The 22,128-nt window shown below is 44.8% G+C and overlaps 3 protein-coding genes and 1 pseudogene across 7 annotated transcripts in view; 2 read left to right on the plus strand and 2 right to left on the minus strand.

Moving 5' to 3' along the window:
• Positions 1-117: 117 nt before the first annotated feature.
• znf142 (zinc finger protein 142) overlaps positions 118-22,128 on the minus strand; it is a gene marked incomplete at its 3' end in the record, with an annotated part of 24,844 nt that continues 2,833 nt past the window's right edge. Inside the window, exons 2-10 of the mRNA XM_084478849.1 lie at positions 14,783-14,901; positions 14,203-14,307; positions 13,665-13,743; positions 13,294-13,359; positions 12,525-12,641; positions 9,711-10,562; positions 4,320-4,497; positions 695-3,566; positions 118-234 (exon numbers count right to left, since the gene is read on the minus strand). Of these exons, the coding sequence (XP_084334975.1) occupies positions 118-234; positions 695-3,566; positions 4,320-4,497; positions 9,711-10,562; positions 12,525-12,641; positions 13,294-13,354 (4,197 nt within the window). The 5' untranslated portion in view covers positions 13,355-13,359; positions 13,665-13,743; positions 14,203-14,307; positions 14,783-14,901. The remainder of the gene's footprint in view (positions 235-694; positions 3,567-4,319; positions 4,498-9,710; positions 10,563-12,524; positions 12,642-13,293; positions 13,360-13,664; positions 13,744-14,202; positions 14,308-14,782; positions 14,902-22,128) is intronic.
• LOC311358517 (zinc finger BED domain-containing protein 4-like) lies at positions 4,846-9,641 on the minus strand (annotated as a pseudogene). Its single transcript, XR_014684182.1, has 2 exons — positions 8,933-9,641; positions 4,846-8,301 (listed from the first exon to the last, which is right to left on the minus strand). The product of XR_014684182.1 is annotated as a zinc finger BED domain-containing protein 4-like (transcript).
• bcs1l (BCS1 ubiquinol-cytochrome c reductase complex chaperone) lies at positions 13,945-19,306 on the plus strand. The gene is made up of 7 exons (XM_084478567.1): positions 13,945-14,477; positions 14,805-14,944; positions 15,393-15,587; positions 16,037-16,100; positions 16,448-16,620; positions 17,032-17,149; positions 17,400-19,306. The coding sequence occupies exons 1-7, from the start codon at positions 14,158-14,160 to the stop codon at positions 17,650-17,652; spliced, it is 1,263 nt and encodes a 420-aa protein (XP_084334693.1). The 5' UTR covers positions 13,945-14,157; the 3' UTR covers positions 17,653-19,306.
• The window catches only part of cyp27a1.1 (cytochrome P450, family 27, subfamily A, polypeptide 1.1), a 9,608-nt gene continuing 6,946 nt past the window's right edge, over positions 19,467-22,128 (plus strand). Inside the window, exons 1-4 of one of the 4 annotated variants that reach the window (XM_084478565.1) lie at positions 19,863-19,993; positions 20,382-20,619; positions 20,943-21,124; positions 21,467-21,666. In XM_084478565.1, coding sequence (XP_084334691.1) covers positions 19,983-19,993; positions 20,382-20,619; positions 20,943-21,124; positions 21,467-21,666 — 631 coding nt within the window. In that variant the 5' untranslated portion in view covers positions 19,863-19,982. The other 3 variants (XM_084478566.1, XM_084478564.1, XM_084478563.1) reach the window with 3 other exon arrangements.

The following is a 22,128-nucleotide window of genomic DNA, read 5'->3' on the forward strand; positions in this document are numbered from 1 at the left end:
ATAAAAAAATGTTACTGGTTTTACTTTTGTATAACGTTAAAGAGGCTAAATAGCCAACACTATGTATCATGGTGTAATTACAGTTACTTATCCCACCAACAATATGACAATGAACATTTAATCCATACCTGTATGTTTTGTCATGTGGTACTTCAGCTGGGTCTGCCATTTGCATTTGTATCCACACTCCGTACACAAGTACTTCTTCTCTGGCTGGTGAACTCTCATGTGAATCTATAGAGCATAAAAAAGGGGTGCTAAAGGTTATATTGTGAATTAAGAGGATTGGATTGGTCAATGGTTGGTCCCACTTATGATCAACACTTCCAAATGCTCATTAATGCTTAATTAATGCCACATGACGTCTCTTACATCCCAAATGCTGATCTTCATTATGTACTTTCAACAGCAAACATTTAAAGGGCTCCTATTTTTACCTCCAGGTGTGAGGTTCATTAGTTCCATTACAAACTCACATTAAAATCACACATGACATCACACAGAGAGTGTCCACCCAGACTGATTAACTAGCCCTCCTGTTGGTTCAATCTACCATGGTGACCATCATACCTCCGGTTGGAGACTCTTGGAGAATCTTTAGCGGATAGATTTGAAATGGCTTTTAACAACTAATCAACCTCACACCTGGTATTAAAATTGGGGTCCTTAAATCACACCATGGTGTATTGTGCACCTTCAGCCTGAAGGGGTCGCTGCAGGTGTAGCTACACTGCTCACAGCTGTAGGGCTTCTCCCCAGTGTGGATGCGGATGTGCCAGGTGATCTTCTGCTTGTTCCGGGTGGTGTACTTGCAGTCGGTGCACTTGTAGAGCCGCATGCCCCCATGTGAGCGGAGGTGCTGCTCCAGCACCAGCTGATGGCGGCAGGAGAACTCGCAGTGGCTGCACTTCAGCGGTTTGTCTGCCCCAGAACCATCCTCCTCCTCCTCATGCTGCTCCAGGAGATGCTGCGCCAACAGCTGCCTGGTCCTGCTAGAGAATGAGCATAGCTGGCACTGGTGGCATGAATGGCTTCTCTGGTGCGTTTCCAGGCTTTTCTTGGTGTTGAAACGCCGCTGACAGGTGGAGCACTTGAGCACAGGGTGTGTACTCCGCTGATGGCTTTTGAGAGCAGCGTCAGTGCCACAGGTAAAGTCGCATTTAGGGCAGGAGAGGGATTCCTGGTCTTGGTGGATGCGTTTGGAATGGTTCCTAAGAGCCACGCCGGAGCTGAAGCAGGCTTCACAGTGAGCGCAGGAGTGCTGGAGCTCCCCCGTGTGGCATCGGAGGTTGTGGCGCCTCACGTCGTCCAGGGTGTAGCCGCTGAAGTCGCAGAGCGAGCAGAAGTGAGCGGGCTTCCTGTCGTGGACACGCGTCTTGTGTTGTCGCAGTTTGGTCACGGTGCCGAAGGTCTTGCCGCACTCTTCGCAGGAGTAGCGTCCGACACCGGTGTGCAGAGAGCGGTGTTCCTCCAGCCGGTGACGACGGGTCGTGCTGAAGGGACAGTAAGGGCAGCGGTGGGGTCGTGACCCTTTGTGTTTGACGGCGGCGTGCTGGGCCATGCGGCGTGCCTGCTTACAGGTGAAGTCGCAGTCCTCACAGTGCAAACACTGAGGCTTGGTCTTCTCATGGACGGAGGAAACGTGACTCGTCAAAGAGTTCTGGGACTTTGCCACAAACGAGCAGAATGGGCACTGGATTTCGTTGGCTTTCATGCAGCCCCTCTTCTCGTGGCTTTCTAGGGCACGTTTCTGACTGCACTTGAATGGACACTCGGGACAGGAGATTAGTTTTCTTTTTGATTTTTTCAAAGTGGTGATTGTTCTTCTATTGTCCGTTTTATCCCCGAGGACTTCTTCTGACTTTGAGAGTGGGCTGTTTGCATCAGCATCTGCCCATTCTAACCGGCTTTGTTCTTCATCTTCCTTCTGTGAGTTTGGTCTACAGGTTGTGCAGTGACGTTTAACAGTAGCCAGTCTGATTGAGGAAAAATTGCATTGTTTGCATGTGAATTTCCCTTGTTTTTTAGTGTAAAGCACAGTTTTCTTTGACAAACTATTTATTTCTTTGTCATCAGAAACAGCTTTCTCCACAAGTTTAAAGTTAAAATGGTCCTTTTGTGTATATTTTGATTTACCAGAGGTAGGGACATTAGATGTACATTTCCCATCTCTTCTCTGGGTTGTACTTCTTGTTCTCGTTACCTCTACATGATGTTCATCTATTTCATTAATATCTTTACATCCACCCTGATCACGGAGACAGTCCGGACTGAGCATCGTCGGTGCAATTGAAACCCCTTTAAAGGCTCTTGTGTTCCGCTGGCGAGCCGGGCAGTTCTTCACCAGGTGTGTATTGAGGCCTCGCCTTTGTTTGAAATGCGCCCCACAGCCCTCGCAGTCATGTCCCTTGGATCTATTCTGGCAGACAAATTGACAGTGATACTTCAGGGTGCTACCCTTGCGAGTCACATACAAGCACTTATCGCAGCGGTACACATCTCCAGTCTGTGCTACGAGCATCTTCACCCGTCCCTCCATAACCATTGCCTCTGCCTGGTCGCTGTCATGCTTCTTCATGGCCTTCAGGTGGATCTCAGATTGGGAATGGGCAGTTGGACCAGAGGACCTATTGATGATTTTGCCTGCCTCCGCCAACTCATTGATGATTGAGCCTTCATCGTCATCTGTTTCCCCTTGAGGACAGTCATCCTCTTCTTCTGCCACACTTGGAGAATAACTTGGACTGATGCCTCCCTGTTGTGGTGGAGTATCACCATCGTCCCTAGTTGAAGTGGATGTTGTGGCATTTGGATACTGGACGTGTTCCTTCTCATTTGGCGATGGAGCGGTCTCAAATTCAGCTGTTGAAAGTGTGGTCAACACCAACATACAATACTCCTCGGGGCAGCCCCTGGATGAGGCATCTGCTGGAATACCCCCAACATCTACCCCCTCAGAGATCACAGCGACTCCATTTACTGGATTTGAGGTTTGAAGTAGAGACAATTCCTGGTTGTTCATGTTTAGTTCAGTTTGGCCAGTTCGATCAGACTGGTTTTCATTGGTCAGAGGTGTTGTTGGTACCTCCCCGGCGCCTGGTTTGGATTGGTTACAACCTGCCGGGGTCTTCAGGTAGAAATCCTGTACACATTCGAGTGCGTTTCTTTCCTTCTCTTTTGAGGCGTAGTTCTCCAGCCAGTCTTTGTCGCCGGGAACATACCCATGGACCTTCCTCTTGTGCAAAAACAGGCTAATAGTGCTGAAGAAGACATACGAGCAGAGCGCACACCGGAACTCCTTCAGCTTGGTGTGTTTACAGTTCTCGTGGTTTTGGAGTGCCTGGGGATAGCAGGTGGTATATGCACAGTATTCGCACTGATAGGCAGCTGCTGCCTGCTTTGGCCCAGTAGAGTGTTTGGTCAGCATGTGGTTACGAAGTTCATACTTCCGCTTGCAGGCATAGGCGCAGATCTCGCACATGAGAGACTTGGCCTGATGTCGAAGCTTGTGGCTGTTCAGCTGGTCTACCCTGTGACAGCGGTAGGCACACTGGTCACACTCGTACCTTCAGGGCAAAAACATACAAAGGAGATAAAGGAACTTTGTAACTTTGTAGAGAAATAAGAAAGCTTTTCAGTAACTTTCCCTCCAACCCTTGGTTAGTTGTGTAATGTTGGCCTTTTAAGAATGTAATGGACTGAAATTGTTTGATGCCATTAAATAATTTGAACCACAACCCGATATAAGATTGATATCAGATGTAAGCTACATTTCAAGACCATTCTACCCTGGGAATCCAGAGTTCTCGCGAGAGCATAACTTTAATTTGCTCAGCGAGTCTCTCTGGGAACGAGCAATACACTCACTCTGCGATTCCCTTGGCCAAGAACATTAACCAATCACATCGGTGTATCTGATATAGGCGGGCCAAAAGTGTTGCTGTTTTACCGACCGGATACGGCAAGAGTCTTATCTATTGCTTAGCTCCGCTGGTCTAGATATGTCACCCCTTGTATTCTTCTGATTGAGTGATATTTGATGCATCCTTGGTGCCTCCCCTCGAGTTGGGCCATTCTCAGTACTCATAGCCTTCTAGATGTGGGTCTGGATTTCCAGGCTAAGACCAATCATTAGTGACCAGAAATACATACTACATCAATAACATAATTTCAGAAATACTCAAATCAATCTACAGGGACAGCAGTTGCTGTTTTTGTCTTTGGCACTAATTTAAGCTAATTAGAAACCACATCATGGGTGGTGTTATTGGTTATGCAGTTTGAATTTCATGTTTGGTTTCCCTTCAAAGCTCTCTTACCTGAGATCCCCAGTGTGTTTCCGCATGTGAACGTTCAGATAGTGTTTCCATTTTGTGACGTAGCCACACTCTGAACACATGAAGTTCTTGTCGTCAGAGTGTGTGAGCATGTGCTTGGTGAGGTAGGATTCATCCCGGCACCTGAAGTCACACACCCTGCACTTGTGTGGCTTCTCACCTTTCAAAGACAGCCATAATGGGCAAACATGGGGAGACAACAAGAAGGTGGGTGTGAATTGTATTGTGACCACACAAACAAGGAATACATGACTGATGATGCAATTAATTGCTGCAGTTGGTACGCCATGGATCTCTGCACTGTGATCTATAATTTAACTGTGTTACTTTGATCTAATGTTGTCTTTAATGTAGTGCTGCCACTAACAACTAATTTTCTAATGACTAATCTTTCGACTCATTTTTCAATTAGTCTACTAATCTTAACGACTAATAAAAAAATAAAAAAACATGTTTGTTGTTTCATTGTCATTTTATTTTTTAACTCATTTCAACTGAAGGGCCAAAACATAAAATATCACCAGAGCCATAAACAATACAAATAAATATAACCAAATAAAAAATTATGACAAACAAAATACAAGTTCCAGTGCAAAGTATATGCTTAACAGTGCAAATATAAAAAATAATTCAGAATGTTTCAAAACATACATTCACTAGTTTTTCAAGGTCAATGTCTCTGTTTTCAAGAACCCAGTTTAAAGCTGCTTCATGTCATGAGTAACAAAGGTTGTAGGCTTAACAGAAAAGTTCATTACAGCCAAGATGGAAAAAGGAAAAAAAAGAAAGTATTAATGCCGCTTTTCCACCGCCAGTACCAGCTCGACTCGACTCGCCACGCCTTTTTTGCGTTTCCATTGGCAAAAAAAGTACCTGGTACCTAGTACCAGGTACTTTTTTTTAGTACTACCTCCGTCGAGGTTCCAAGCGAGCGGAGTAGGTACTTTTGTGTGACGTAAACAGGCTGCTGGTAACTGATTGGCCAGCGGCTGTAAATGGGAATAATCACTCAAAGTTAAGTTGTGTCCGGTGTGGTTGGAGTCCACGAAACCGCTCCCGAGGGGGACACTGATCAGCGTTTCGCTGTGTGTGTCGCTCCTTTGCCGGGGCTAGAGTTAGGCTGCGCGTGGTTGTGTGTGTCGGGTGTGGTTGTGTGTGTCCGGCGTGGCTGGAGTCCACGGACCGGCTCCAGAGGATCAGCGTTTCGCTGTTTCGTTTTAGTGTCGTTCCTTTCCTAGGGCTCGAGTTTCGCCTCCATCAACGTTACCGTATGACAACAATAGACGCGCAGTCATTGCGCTTTTTATTTTATTTTATTTCCCATCATAACCTTTCCCGGGAATCAGGAAATAGTCTTGATCAGATTCAGATTTCCCGGGAATCGCGTCTCCCGTGATTAAAACCCAATGACAACCTGCCCATGGTGGAGAGGTTCTTTTCTACGACCCGCCCACATTGAAGAGGTACTTTTTTAGATGGAAACGCGCCTGGAACCGAGTCGAGTCGAGGCGAGTCGAGTCGAGTCGAGCTGATACTGTCGGTGGAAAAGCGGCATAAGTAAACTCATTACACTGTCCAAAGTTCCAACATGTTTGGAAGGTACTGACATCCATGAAATAAGTCTTGTCTGACCGTTTTAGAATAAACACAACTGTGTCTTAAACTTGCAACTCTACCAAAATGACAGAAACAGTGCCCAACTGTGGCCAATTGATTCAAATGAAAATGTTGTGTTGTAGTGCAAAAATGTCCACATGGTCTGGACTTAAGCGGGCTCTTTTCATTGAAACTATGATTCCAGCTGAGGAAAACAGGCGCTCAGGTGTATATGGGGCTAGGGTTAGGGTGTAAATGGGGCCGGTACACGTAAAAAATACTTTGGAAGAGATGCTAGGAAACCTGGACTGACTGGACTTCCACCAATGCAAAGGATTTGTGTTTTTGGGTGAAGGCTGTTCCCCAATATATCTGTGTAATAATAATAATAATATACAATTATTCTCGCACTGGTTGCATTTCATCAGTTTCATCATCCTCCATTTGTCCATTTGGTGGGATGATCGGAGTCTGACCCCAGCAATGTCTCTAACATTGACACAGGGGCCTTTTCACTTGTGTCAGCTACTGGATGTGACGTTGTTATATTTTAGTCCAGGAATGGCCGCCGAGACAGGATCGCTTTTAACTCACTTTATTTGGTTAAGGTTATTGGTCTATTGTCTATCGTCTATGAAACAAAAGGAGAGGGATCGTATATAACACGCGTGGAGCGTCTCTAAGCTTTACATCTAATCGATACGCCGCCCAAGAGATTCTGATTCTAAAATGGCGGAGTCCGAGTTAAATAGGCAGGTAGAGGTGGGCGTGTTCTGTGGCTTTAAAAGCCCGCCCCCTTCATCTATGTATGATCAGCTGCTGCCTGGCTGTGGCTCTGCGCAAGTCTTACAGCTTATGTTATTTTAGTTTAGTTTACTCAGTACTGTGGCTATGGGAGAATATTATGGCTGAAATATGTTACAACGTGCTGCTGTACTACAACAGACGTCTGCCTTTCTTCAAGTGCAAGCTGTTGAATCTCCCCCTGGATTCTGGAGATAATAATTTCAGCCTGCGGAATCTGGGATCGAGAGCAGAAGCAAATAGTCTGGTATTTGGGGTGTCTTTAGTGAATTCAATCTCATTTTGGTAAATGGTCCTCATTTATTTAGTGCTTTTATCCAAAGCGCTTTACAGTGTTGACTGACATGCACCCATTCATGCACACATTCACACACCGACGACGGAGTCAACCACGCAGGGCGACAGCCAGCTCATCAGGAGCAATTAGGGTGAGGCGTCTTGCTCAGGGACACCACGACACTCAGCTAGGAGGAGCCGGGGATCGAACCACCAACCTTGCGGTTACCAGCCAATCCGCTCTACCTCCTGAGCTAATGCCGCCCCTACATTTTGCCACCTTTCAGTTATTTTTCACTGTATTTATACAGTGGGGACTCTCAAATGAAGAAGTGGTTTGTGCACTTCTTAGAAGCCCTTTAATGGGTGGGGGTAGGCTCGGGTACACTGTAGCACATTCAAAGGGTTTTAGAGCTCTCTCAAGCTCTTCAAGGAGGCTCCATTGTTATGGCTTGAGGTCAAGGTAATGCTTTGATCTATTTGTGACCCCTGGAGTCAAACAGACATGCCGTTACAGGCCATTTTTGCTCCAGCAGACGTCTGATCATGGAATATGTGCTGTTCCACCTCACACTTCTTGAATGATGCTATTTTCTGGCCCATCCCATTTGTTTTTGTTTTACCTTCAGGCCAGCACTGGCAACCTCACTCTTGTGAAAGTGCTCCACCAGGGACCTTCCAGCACCAATGGCCTTATGAATATGGGCATTCTTCTTCATAGCATTGTTCACAATTAGCTGTAGAGTGTGACCAGAGCAGTGAACGGAAGAGATCCCATGTCTTTCTTCTAGGATTTTGAGGGCACAACGTTTGATGCATTGTCGAGTATTTTATGCAGCAGGATTTCAAATTTGGCAACTGCAGTTTCAATCCATGATGCATTATTTACACCTGTGTGCCTCTCATTGAGTGGCATGGTGGTCATATTAAAGTTCATTATCTCCCATTAATTTATGAAGTGGCAGGTCAAGCCTAAGTGTCTCTGTGGCCATACTTGTCCACACATCGGTTGTCAGACATATGGAGCTGCATGACAGGGCATCTTTGGTTCGCTGATATTCCACATTATATTTCCTCTCCATCATGTTGGTGAAACATGTGCGTTTGGGTAGAATGTAGGCAGGTTGGAATGTTGCCACCATGTTCTAGAATCATTCACCTTCAACGATGGACAGTGGTCTCATATATCTCACAATCATTTTCAGGACACTGTCAGTGAGTACTGCTGCAAGTTGTGGCGGGCAGTTCTTCATTGGAAGGAATTCAGTCAGACTACTGACTACTGCAACTGACAAAAATAGGGGAAAAGTACACAATTAGCTTACTGATGTAGACATGGAGTTCCTAATATACTGTCTGGGCTTTCACCTTAACATCATTATCAGCCTACATTTGTTAGAAGCTCATTAGTAAACTGTTCAAAAACATTATGTATTAACAATCTAAGCATTATATTTGAAGTATTTGCATTACCATTAGGGCTGTACCACTTGGGAAGGGGCCGCTAATTTACACCCCTTGCGACATTGCGTGTGTTGTGAGTGAGAGGCTGCAGGCGCACAGTTCAGGCTGCCGGACGGCGCAGCAAGGAACTTTTATAAACGCAAAATTATCATCCTGCAGTAATCAGCCCGGCGGGAATTCTCCCGACTCTCCCGATTACCACTCCACAACTGGTCTGGACTAGCCTACTACGCTTAGCTTAGCTTCCCACACTTAGCTCTGCCTAATAATGAATCGCGCTGAAAGCAGGCAGGTACGCTTGTGTTACACTTGTGTGCATGGCGGGGTTTAAAACATTACTGCCAAAGTCTAAGTAGCCTGTTTAACATCCAAAGACAGTCATTGTACTTCTAAAGAGTTAATAAACAGTACAGACTAGCGCACCATTTCATTAATAATCATATATTATTACTTACGTTGTCTTTTCTTTTTCTGTGGGTGCAACTTCAACAACTCCTGTATGTTTCCTTTGCAGGTGCTTGTGGAGGTGCTCTCGTGATATGCAAGTGTAGTTTGGAGTGTACAGATCACTCGTTTTCCAGTTGGCCTGAAATACTCCCATAGCTTTGAAGCTCTGGGTCTAATTCATATTTGACTTGATTCTGAGGACTCACTTGAGTCACCTCCCCCCTCAGCCATTTTTTATATCAAAGCAGTGAACGCGGGGGGAGGGGGAAGAAAGAGGACAGCAGATTAACCAGCAGGGCAAGCACAGTGCACATGTACATGCACTTGTGTGGAGGTGAATGACAGTGAGCCAGTTTGAGACAGTTTGATTCGGGAGAACAAAAATAAATAGGCGGTCAATAGTATAACGACTCGTCGACTAAAAAAATTGCTGTCAACTCATTTTCATGGTTGATTGCGTAGACTAAGTCGACTAATCATGGCAGCACGACTTTAATGTAGCTGTGTAACTTTGATCTATAATGTGAAGGAGTGTCATACAAATGAACATAAGTGTCAACCTCCTCAATTAGTCTAATCATGAATAAGGAGGAAGGAAAGCTGCAGCAGGCCTTTCTTTACCCTGACGTGTAGTTTTACATATTTGCAGAGGAACACGTAACCTATGCCAGTGGCTTTTTGGGTTTTGCAGGAGGTGTAGAGACCCATGGCATTCCTACGGTGGCTATTTGATGCAGAAGTATACATTGGGCTTAATGGAGCTTGTGACAGTAACATAAGGCTCACCACTGTGCATCAACATGTGCCGGTTCAAACCCCGCTTGTGAGCGGTTACGTAGCTGCACTGCGGACACCGGTGGATCTTCTCGCTGGCGTGCAAATGTCCCACGTGCTGCTGGAACTCCACAGGGTTAAAGGTGACGAAGGCGCAGAACTCACAGCAGAGCTCCTCCTCGCCCGCGTGGCCCTGGCGCCGGTGCTGCAGGAACACGCTCTTGTTGGAGCAGGAGAAGTCACACTGTGTGCAGTGGTAGGCCAGGTGTGCCCGCCGGTGCTCCTCCATGTCCCTCTCATTGGCAAAGATGGCGTTGCAGGCGTGATGGCGACACTCCACCGCTGCGACGCCGTGAGCCTCCCTGGCGTGACGCAGCAGCTCCTTGCGTAGGGAACCCCGGAAGAGGCAGCCCTCCTGGAAGCAAGGCAGCGCTCGTCGGTCCGGCAGGACGTTGTGGGTCTTCATGTGGGCCTTGAGCGACCTGCTCTGCTGAAAGGTTTGGCCGCAGGTGGGGCAAGGGTAGGTCGGTACGTTGGGGGTAGGCCGGTCACCTGCGACACACTCTACGTCACCGGCCTCATCCCCGTGGACGTTGGAGAAGTGGCGGCGGAGGGCGTTGGGCTCGATGGCCGAGTAGTCGCAGCGGTTGCAGCGGTGGACTTTCTGGCCCGCCTCACGCAGCATGTGCACGCGCAGCTTGCTCTTGCTGGTGAAGAAGCGGCCGCAGGCGGGGCACTGCAGGCTGGGGCTGGGGAAGTGGATGCGCAGGTGCTCCTGGAGGTGGCAGCGCATTTTGAAGCAGCGGCGGCATGTAGGGCACGTGTGTGTGCGGAAAATGTGTTCTGAACCCTCCGCAAGGTATTCTGGGAAAAGAAAGGAAATCACGAGATGACATTAATGATTATTGCAATTGTGTTGCCTCATCTTGTGTATGTTGTGTATTGTGTATGTTTTAGTACAGGTTAGTGCTGAAAGTGATAGACAGGATCTAGAGAAAATCCATAATAAAATAACCATAACATATCACAAAGGGCTTGATACATCCTTCATACATTCCTCTGAGTGTGATATCCCATGGTTCTCATTTGTCGTTGTCAGGAAACATAATATCATGTCAGAAAGAGGTCAAAAAGTATATTAAAGGTCTCATTCCCAGAGAAACCGTTTAGTACTCCGCCTTTTGAAATACCATAGGTCACTTAGAGTTGCATAAGCATGATGAACGTGAAAATGTTCTTCTACCTCGATTGCCTGCATTAGCAAATTAAAGAAAATATACACATAAACGATCGGATCAGAAAAGCCTCACTAACTGACGTCAGTTGGTGAATTAGTATTCATGGCCTCGCCCACCGTGGCTTGCGACGGCCCACAGGAAGACAGTATTGAGTTTGTGCCTGTGCTATTTGTGGCTATATATAAAATCGACCGAGGCGTGGTGACCGAAGCGCGGCGACCGAGGCGCGGCGACCACGGGAATCGGGGGCCCGGAGGCAGCTCTACTTTGTGTATTAATCAACCAGAAACCCCCAAGGAGCTCTCTCTCTCTCTCTCTCTCTCTCTCTCTCTCTCTCTCTCTCTCTCTCTCTCTCTCTCTCTCTCTCTCTCTCTCTCTCTCTCTCTCTCTCTCTCTCTCTCTCTCTCTCTCTCTCTCTCTCTATAAACGTCATCAGTGGTAGCCCAAGTACTGTTCCAATTCCAAGTACGCGAGAACGCGAGTACTGTCGTAAAACCCGGAAGTGTTTTCGATGAGGCCGTTCTACCGAGGATGCATCGGAGGTGACTCGTGTGGACTTGGGACCGTTAAATATCCCAGAATGCATCATCGAGTCCGCTGCTGTTCCAATTGCAGGTGCGTACTCGCGTTCTCGGAAGTCTGTACTTGAAAGTCCGGACTTGCCAAGTACATACTTCCAAGTCCGCGAGAACGTAGTCCGCGTACTTGGTATTGAGAAACGGCTAAAGTTGAATTGTTTTTATTACTGTGACAGACAGTGCTGTTAGCCAATCAGAGGCGAGCCAGTGCATTTTTGTTCACCAAAACCGACTCACAGGGCATTTATTGCTACTATTGACCAACGCAAAATTAATGAAAAAAACTGTGCAATGACACCTTTAATATACGTATTAAAATGGGCTAAGCAGTAGGGGTGTAGTCTGAATCCCTGTGTGATTAACCTATAAACACATCATGAATATCTATAATATGAATAAAACTTGCTATGGTAATTGTTAATGTATTATGAAAAATTAGACGGCCTCACAACATTCCCAGAAGAAAAAACAGTTTGGTTCTGTGTTTGAACCCCAAATGTCCCTATTCTCTACTTGTAGATATCTTTGGGTAAGATGATCTAACCCTACCTGCACTTCAATGAGATGAGTCTTAAAGACCATCACTGTAAGTCACTTGTGTCCCGGCTCTCAGCCACAACAAATATGGAGACACACCAAGGTCTAAATTCAAAAGTAATCATAATTTATTGATAAACAGGTTAACCAAAAATAATGGTGCAACAAAAACCAAATGGTGTCTGGAGAGGGAGAGAGCCATGGGCAGACTGGTGAGCCTCATATCGGCCACCAGCTGCAGCTGCACCCACCAGGAACCACCTGAGACAACACCACCCAAAGACAGCCAGAGGGCCGTCACGCTACAACACCACCCAAAGACAGCCAGAGGGCCGTCACGCTACAACACCACCCAAAGACAGCCAGAGGGCCGTCACGCTTGTCATACAATTGTCTGCTAAATGACTTAATAGAAATATAACTGCAAATAGCCATTTTATTGTAGAACAATAATAGAATGACTTCAGCCTTACCTTTAGCAGGAGGTGTGTCGCTCTCATTCAGAGCTGTTTTCTTGTTTTCCCCCTGATATTTTTTCCTTCTCTTGGTCTTGTGCCCATGAACCTCTGGTTCTGCTGTATCTTGTTCATCTGATGATTGCACGTAGAGAGGGTTAGGTCTGCGTTTCCTTCTGGGCCTGCCTGAGGTTAGAGATTGCCCTGCTTCAAGGCTGGTCAGGCCTGGAGACAGAGGTGAAAGATTCATTCAAAATATAAATAATAATTAAGACAAGGTAGGATTATTTGAAGAATCATATTTTAAAGATAGATAGGAAAATCAATAAAACACAATATTAGGCAATCAATTCAAGAGAAATGGAAGAGAAAAGGATGCGACTTTAAAATAATGAATGTCAGTTTAGAATACATTTGTGAATAACAAGCTGTGGTAAATATAAATGGTTGAGCCCTGATTGAGGCTCTCTCACCCCGAAGTGAGCGGGAGAGACATTGAGCGAGAGAACGAGAGAGTGTGTGTGTGTGTGTGTGTGTGTGTGTGTGTGTGTGTGTGTGTGTGTGTGTGTGCACGCAACAACATTGTCATATACAAAAACCATGGTGGATGTTAAAATTGTTGCTAAAGTATCCCTGCTTTGGGATTATATAGTTTACTCAAAAACAGCAATATAGTAACAACTGAAAATAAATAAGATAAAATGTACGATACAATTGTATCGTACATTTAATCTTATTTTTATATGCATAATATCACAATCCTAAATCATTTAATGGGCCTTTTTACCTTGTTGGTCCTGAGGGTCTGAATAACGTATTCCACTTTTTTCTGTAAGATGATCTTCCATTGCATCTGTTTAACACAAAAATAAAACAGAAAACATAACATCTTAAGCTATATACAATATAATATGACATACATTGTAAATTAATTGTTGAAGGCTCTTAATTGTTGTTCAACTCTGGACTTCTGAAACATAATCGCAACCTACTGCACAATATTTCCTGGTCCAATCTACCCGTTAACCACTACACCAAAACCAGTGGGTTTTACAGTTAGTTTAGTCCATTATGCGATATAATTATTAGTCATTAGTACACATGTAACACACTGGCCATTGTATTCATTTTCCGCGCATAGTTTTAGATTTTGCTTGCCTTTTATTCACCATTCACCGCAGCTGCGTCGCCATTACCCTCTTGTAGGACTTGTTTAATGGGCAGATCAGCGTCCAGCCTAATGCGATGGGATAGGCACAGCATTATATTAATGATAATGATAATCCTTTTGAATTAAAATCTGAAAGATTGGTGAAAAAATGAAATACTGTACATGGTATTTATATGAATGGTTTATAAGGACAATGTTTACGTGAACTAGGAATTAATGTTATGGGGTTCCGTTGACTGTCGGACTTGTATTGACGTAACACCAAAATGCAGAGGTCGCTTTTCCCTTGCTTACCAATGTTTATATGGCATACACTTTTGTTTTTAATGGAATAATGCCCATTTCCATGGAGGGGATAAATACTGTGTTTGGCGAAGACACACAAGACGTCATGTGAGTCGAGGGGGTTTCCTTGAAGAGTGACCCCTTAATAGTTGTGCCTCCGATAAACAGGTGGACCTTCTCATCCTACCATACAAGATGCCCCTGTCAGACCTCTTAGACGGTCTGAAGGACAACCCGTACTTTGGAGCTGGCTTTGGGCTGGTCGGTATCGGGACGGCGATGGCCTTTGCCAGGAAAGGAGCGCAGGTTGGGATGATTTTCTTCCGGAGGAATTATATGATCACCCTGGAGGTGCCCAGCAAAGATAAGAGTTACCACTGGCTGCTCAGTTGGATCACGAAGCACGCAAAACACACTCAGCATCTCAGCGTGGAGACGTCCTACCTGGCACATGAAAGTGGACGGGTCAAAACACAGTTTGATTTCCACCCCAGTCCTGGGAACCATATTATTTGGTGAGGAGAGTTGTCTCTAAATATAGGTAGCCTACAAGCATTAGCTAAAACATTGCCTCTTTATTATATGATTCATATTACATACAGAATATATGATATTACCTTATCAACCGACCTATCTTCTATCAAAGGCATCCCATATTAACTGTTCAAGTATTTAACTTAACTTATTCCATGTGATGGAATCCAAGGCCTCATCCCATGTGATAGAATGTCTAAGTAAAAGACAGGCTTTCAATAAGCGTACTTTCTAACTCTTCCTCTGTTCTAAACAATTTGCTATACAAACTTGGGACCCCACTGACCTGGTGTTGTGGTTCTGTGAAGGTATGGGAGGAAGTGGATTCGGGTGGAGAGGACCAGGGAGAAGCAGATGGTGGATCTCCACACTGGGACGCCCTGGGAGTCGGTCACCTTCACTGCTCTGGGAAGAGACAGACAGATCTTCTTCAACATCCTACAGGAAGGTAACCCATCTATCTTCTTAGTTTGTTTTTCATCAGTGTCTCATCACTGACTCAAGAAGCATTCATAGAGTACACAATCTTTGTCTTGAACCAGTTAACCTAATTGACCTGATTGATTGATTATACCTCCTTCAAACCTATGGTAAACTTTAAAAAAGATTTTGTTGGAACCCTCAGACTGTTGCCCAATACTAGTCAAAATAGACCAAATCTTGTCCAAACCAAATCAAACCTTAGCCAAATCCAATGCAATAGCAAATCAAAAGGAAAATCCACCAAATGACTGTCAGGGAAGAGAGCAGCCCACTCGAGCTGGCTTGCTCTTATAGACTGTACTTGTGTTATACTACTATTATACTGTTTTTTTTATGGTTTATTTTCTTAACCTACTGCAATGACATCCACATTTCCCATCTGGGATTAATAAAGTAAATATTGTGCTCTGCAGCTAGAGAGTTGGCCCTAAAACAGGAAGAAGGGCGAACAGTGATGTACACCGCCATGGGGGGGGAGTGGCGGCCGTTCGGGTTCCCCCGCCGACGGAGACCGCTGAACTCGGTGGTACTGGAGTCGGGCGTGGCCGAGAGGATAGTAGACGACGTGAAGGAGTTCATCGGAAATCCAAAGTGGTACACGGACAGAGGTGGGTGGTTCAAAGTAGAAACCTGTAGTTTCTCAGGCCTGGGAGAAAAACTGAGGATTGGGGAGCAGGATTGTCTAGAAGTGGTTAGGTGGTTTGACTCCAAGCCGGAAGGTAATGGGTTTGAACCCCAATGTCTGCAGTCTGTCTTGAGGTGGCACTGAGGAAGATGCCCTATCCCCTACGTATGTACCTATGTACTGTATCTACAACAAAAGCTTTGGATAAAAGTGTCTGAAAGGGAGTACAAATGCGAATAAGCTGAAAGCTATAATCTGGTACGGTGCATCGAATGGAGACCTTTATGTTTTTCAACTGTATGTGTGCTCCCTTTTTTTTATGAAAACAAGAACAAAATCGCAAATGTCTTTATTGTTAATAATAGTAAATAGGCTTTGTCTAATCCGTTGCTGTTTGACTGACTGTTTTTTGTTTTCTCTCTCTGCCATCAGGGATCCCCTACAGGAGAGGATATCTGCTGTTTGGACCCCCAGGCTGTGGGAAGAGCAGCTTCATGTGAGTAGCTGCTAGGACTGGCCCACGCCATAGCTAATTAGCTAATTGTGAAAGGTTAGCCAATCGTACAATTAATGCAAAGATATTAAGAAAACTAAAACTAAATCCAATACATCCGATTTGTACCCCTGTTACATTGAAATATCTTTTCATTTCAAACTGCTGCAACTCATCAATAAGTGTGTATGTATAGTAAATATATCCATATACATACTATATATATATGTGTAGTATTTTTTAATTCACATGACAACTAAGTTGAACAATATCTGGGAAAATCACAATGATAATTTTTGTCCTGATCCTAACATTAAGCTGTGTTTGTCTGTGTGTCCATCCCCTGGCAGCACTGCGCTGGCGGGAGAGCTGGGCTACAGCATCTGCCTGATGAGTCTGAGCGACCGGAGCCTTTCAGACGACCGCCTAAACCATCTGCTGAGCGTGGCGCCCCAGCAGAGCATCATCCTCCTGGAAGACGTAGACGCCGCCTTCGTCAGCCGCGACCTGCTGCCCACAGAGAGTAGGGCCCCTCCCCCGTCCGAATCCCACTACATCCCAATAACTTAAGTGTACTATCCAAGCAAGGAGTAGTTAGGGCTCCAAATACATGGAACGCATTAGTGTGGGTGTGAATATTGATGTATTGATATATATGAAAATGTCCTACAGGGTCGTGGAGGGCCTCAGGTGTTCAGCAGGGATGTAGGGAGTCAATCTCAGCAGTCTACCTGTAGGCGTCCTTGAGCAAGATGCCAAAGCACTACCTGCTCATTAATGACACGTATCAGAATTCACTCAAAGTATCTGCCTCCAAACGTCCAAAAGTACCCAGGATGACCTCAGCAATAGTGAATTGTCTTTTGTTGAGTTCATTTTCCACTGGTGCTCCTTCACCTGCTGCAGTGTCTTGTTTCTCCTGTGATCCCCCCAGACCCTGTGGCCTACCAGGGGATGGGCAGGCTGACCTTCAGCGGCCTTCTCAACTCTCTGGACGGGGTGGCATCCTCCGAGGCCCGCATTGTCTTCATGACCACCAACTTTATCGACAGGTAGCTCAGAGACAGAAAAGAACGACATTAGAATTGATATCCTGCATGTCATATAATTAGATGATTATATAGATAAAGGAAGGTAGATTAATAGATTGATAGATAAAAGGGGTACTGTATTCGGTGTCAATCTGTGAAGGCAATAATCCTTTGAATTGATGATGTTGATTGTATTGATGATGGTATGATAGTATTTTTAATAATCATCATTCCTAGTCATTCTGTGGTCTAAACACCGGCCTCCACACAGGCTGGATGCGGCTCTGATCCGACCAGGTCGTGTCGACCTAAAGCAGTACGTGGGTCACTGCACCCACTGGCAGCTGGCCCAGATGTTTCGCCGCTTCTACCCAGCGGCGCCAAGCTCTGACGGCGACCACTTTGCCGTGACTGCCCTGGCAGCGCTGCCAGAGATGAGCGCGGCACAAGTCCAAGGACATTTTATGTTGTATAAAACGGACCCCGCGGCGGCCATCTGCAATGTTGACAAAATAAATGAATGATTGCACAAAGAAAATAATTGTATTTTTATGCTGCTGCTCTCGTTGGTATGTGGGCTGCTTGTTTTGTTAATGTTCTGTTAATACAGGAACTCGGTTTTTATAGTTTTATTATTGAGTTGGAAATGCATCTTCATGATGATGACCATCCTGACATTCAAATTTGTGTTGGGCATTGACTGGGAAGCAATTGTCTTCATGTTGTGTGCCTGTACCTTAGTAGCAAAATTCAAATGGTAATGCAATTCAATAAGTCATTGCATTATGCAATTGACAATTCATTATGCAATTTAATAATGTCATTTCAAAATACGTCATTCAAAGTGTATTTTAATATGCAAAGTGACAATGAAATCCTCAATTCAATTTGAAAAAGTTATAACATTAAAAATACAAACATTTTGAACTTTTTTGCACTCAAAAACATTTTGTTTTTGAGTGTTTGGCAGGTGATGTGGAGAACAATAGTGCTGAAGACACACAGTATGTTTACATGCACAGCTTAATCCGATTAAAGCCATAGTTCGACTATGCTCTGCAATTGGACAACTGCTCTGAGTATACATGGCGGTGAGTAAATTGATTCATTGGCCGAAGCGTGTCATGCCCCGGTACGATAGGTGGAGCTGTACCCATTTCAACTAGTGGCAATGGAGCCACCGGTTGACCTCTTTACGTCACCAGCAACAACAAACTCTAGACAGCTGTCAGTTCGGGTCCATATCATTTCTCCGACGCTCCATTGTTCCGACCTCTCGGTCGTATGCAGAGTCCAGCCGGAGGAGCTGGCTCTGCCGGCGGAGGAGTCCGCATACGACCGAGAGGTCAGAACAATAATCAAACTCATTAATTCATTACCCAACCGTGATCATGTCTTACAAGATGCATGTTTTCTTTTGCTTTATCATACTAAACTAAACACATGTACTCTTCATTTCATTAGTATTGTTAGTATCTGTTGTCTAATAAGTGTTATAAAACAGGTGGCTTAAATCAAGCGATCTGATTGGTTCCCAACAGTTGTATATTGAGCGTATACACACAGCTATGACGCCCGTTCAGTTTACAGAGTTCAGTATCACTCCGCGCCTAACTTGAACTGTTTATTTATATATAAAAGCGATAGCATAGTTCACTGAAGCCTAAAAATATGTTGATTGATTGAGAGGGTGGAAATGTTGTAAAGCAAAAAATAAATAAGCAAACTTCGTGATCACATCACATGCATGGCCTTTATATATAGGCAGTGTATATCTGAAACGATTTGTTTTAAATTATAAATGGGAGAAATAAGGCCTAGGGTTATTATTTTAATTTACAGTAAGTTTATTGATCTCCTGTTTCTGAAATGTTTTGCATATGTTACTTGGACAAATTCCCAGCCTGTTTGTTGAGGACTTTGAGAAGATTTGATATTTGACTTTATCCAGTTCAGTTCAGTTCAGTTCAGTTCATTTGTGATTACTGTACATATTTAATACTCCATTATCATTGCTATGGATATGAGCCTGGTGTTCAAATGAACCTGATTACGCCCTCGGGCGCTTTAAATAAATACATTAAATATGTGGCAGCCGTTGTGTGCAGTAAACGTTCTTTTAACAAGCCTGTTGTACTGATGCTATGTTACTTTTAGTGCTAATATATGCCTATTAAGAGGTGCGGGTAATTCAGGTAGGACTGTGTGTAGACATATTTTATTTTGTGTAAGGTGGTCCGCGAATAAAGTTCAGGGGGTCGCCGTCCCTCCACCGCGTTGGGACAGACCCTTAACTGTGGTATAATGAGAACATACCACAGCCTGTCGTGATCTATTGCTTAATTATTTTGTCTGTCTCAACTTAAAGGTTAGCCACCTGTAAAATACCATTAAAATATTAATGATTTTTTTTATATGTTCTTGATTTAAGGATTACAAAAATAAAATGCTCAGACGTGTAGGCCCATCCCCCGTAAAATGGAAAGCGTCTCCTTTTAAAACAGTTCTAAGGGTTAAACCAGCTGTTCCACAAGGTCCCTCCTCCTCAGCTACTTGCTTGGATGTAACTAGAGTCTCGTGTTTACAAGCTCAACCATTCCATTGGGCTGCGACATGGCTGCCTGCGTGGTGCGGAGCTCAGTGCTCTGGAGGGCCAGCCCCGGCCCCTGGCTACGGCCACGTCTCAGCACTGCTACCCTGGTGCCCTGCAGGTCTGAGGGAGGCCCCCCCTCATCTCCCATAGCTCTCCCAGCCCCCGGGGGGGAAAGGCTGAGGACCATCCAGGACCTACCCAAGGTTGGCCTCTGGGAGATTATGTACAGAATGGTGTTCCAGGGCTACTACAACCGTCTTCATGAGCTCCAGGTAGGCTGCCATCCATCTTCCAAGAAGTTTCTGCTGTTGCAAACTTGCAAAAGTCATAAATAAGTTATTTGTTTAGGCTCAGATGAGGTGTTTTTGGGGTCTCATAGTTTCACGTCTCTGAGATAACATGCAGAAAATGAATGTTAAGAAAACAAACTGTTCATTTGTGTGGGAAGTAAAATTAAACAAGTTGGCTGACAACCTCTCAACCTACTTTCTCTAAAGTAATTTGATTCTTGACAAAGACTGCTTTGTCCGGAGAACAACAAAACCTCTTCAAACACAAAGCCGGATAGTCTAGTTGCAAAGGTATTCCATTACCAGCTGTAGTTCAATCCCCCATGTCTGCAGCCTGTAAAGGGATAATAAGGGCATATGCTGTTTGTAGATTACAGCTCTGCATTCCAACATCATGGTTCCCACAAACCCTGCTCAGGATCCTGGGACTGAACCCACTCGATTTGGACTTTCTGATGGACCCTGAACACAAGAATCCCCCAGGTCTACATTCTTGGTCCGCCACCTTTCTCCCTGGTCAGACATTAATGTGTCAACACAAAGCAAAGCATCCCCATACCCTGATACTCCCCAACAACAGGAGGCCAACAGAGGGAAGAGGAAGAGAGGTCAGAGGCTTGGTCACATTGCTTTTGAATGTTTGATTCAAAAGTTATTGTGCATAATGTCTTGTAAATATTTGTACCTGCCTGCTTTTATGCTCTTCATATTTTATATTGTATTTCATACATTTACAAAACATAGCAGTTACCTTAACTACTATGTTTGTTTTGAGTCAATCCTTTTGACTCGCTAGGTTTTTTCCAGTGCTTGGTCTTCATGTAACATAATAGCACGCGGCATCAGAGTCTTTGGGAGAATATCAAGTTTCCCTCAAGTTGGAGTCTAATCTCTATGTTGTGTTTCTCCCCTACTCCCCTACCCCTTGCAGATTCACGAGAAAGAGCTTTACGGTCCCATTTATGTGGGGGGGTTTAAAACGGTCTCGCTGAGCAGTGTGAAGCTCATGGAGGAGGTCTTGAGGAAGGAGGAGAAGTTCCCCAGCCGAGGAGACATGGCCCTTTGGACAGATTACCGCGATATGAGGGGCCTTGGCTATGGGCCCTTTACAGAGTTAAGAGCACCACACACAAGTATTATTATCATTATTATCAGTTACAAAAATACTAAACCGTATGACAATGACATACAATAAAACTGAGCAACAAAAACATAAATAACTTAATAATAGTCATCCATAATATGTAGTAGATTTAAGGCTTGTTCATTTAGCTCATCTCATTTGAATTGAATAATGCATTTTTTTTTTTTTACTTTCACTGGCACATTCTTTTAATGATTCAATGATTGTTAAATCATTGAATTTTGAGAGCTAGAAAGGTTGCAAATGCATTTTCATGTCATTACCATTGTCACATGTGGAAGAACCAGGTTTTGAAATATATATCTGTGCAGGGAAGGACGAAATTGGTACAATCTGAGAGCGCTTCTCAACAAGCGCATGCTGCACCCAAGGGACGCGCTTCGGTACGGCCCTGTGATCAACGAAGTGGTCACAGACCTGATCAAACGCATCCGCTACCTGCGGCAGGACTCTCCCTGCGGAACCCTGGTCACTGACGTGTCCAACAACCTGTACCTGTTCTCCCTTGAAGGTAGGTAGACCACCACGCTGAGTTTGTACAGCACTTTGGTGTCAGATGTTTTTGAACTGGTGCTTTCGAGTTTTAAATATGCCATGTGAATCGCCATGTTCCTTTGATATGCAGATGACCCTTGCCTTGTCCTAAGAGTTTCACTGCATGGTGACTGTGTTATACAGCGTCATATATATCACGTCGTACACAACTAACACTCACTATACTTAGTTTGAGTACGTAGGGCGTTCCAATTCAGATCGGGGCGAAAAGAAGTGTACTGAAAGGACCCGGATGGTGTACTCAAAACGGTCAAACCGTGAAGTGTGGATCGATGCACACTTTTCGTACTCAACAGCAGCCATCTTAGCTACGTAGCGGAAGAGGTGAGGGTTGGGTTAGGAGACGGTGTAGGGGGCTGGCAATTTGAAGCAAAGTCGCGGACAAAACATTGGAAGTAGGAGGCAAGCCCTAAGAAGC

Source organism: Micromesistius poutassou (assembly GCF_964030765.1).
Source record: "Micromesistius poutassou genome assembly, chromosome: 14".
Classification (NCBI taxonomy): Eukaryota; Metazoa; Chordata; class Actinopteri; order Gadiformes; family Gadidae; genus Micromesistius; species Micromesistius poutassou.

Excerpts from the sequence above, each read along its gene's own strand:
- bcs1l (XM_084478567.1), top strand. The coding sequence starts at position 14,158 with ATGCCCCTGTCAGACCTCTTAGACGGTCTGAAGGACAACCCGTACTTT. Across the intron at positions 14,945-15,392 it reads CTTCAACATCCTACAGGAAG|CTAGAGAGTTGGCCCTAAAA; the intron begins GTAACCCATCTA and ends TGTGCTCTGCAG. Across the intron at positions 16,621-17,031 it reads CGACCTGCTGCCCACAGAGA|ACCCTGTGGCCTACCAGGGG; the intron begins GTAGGGCCCCTC and ends TGATCCCCCCAG.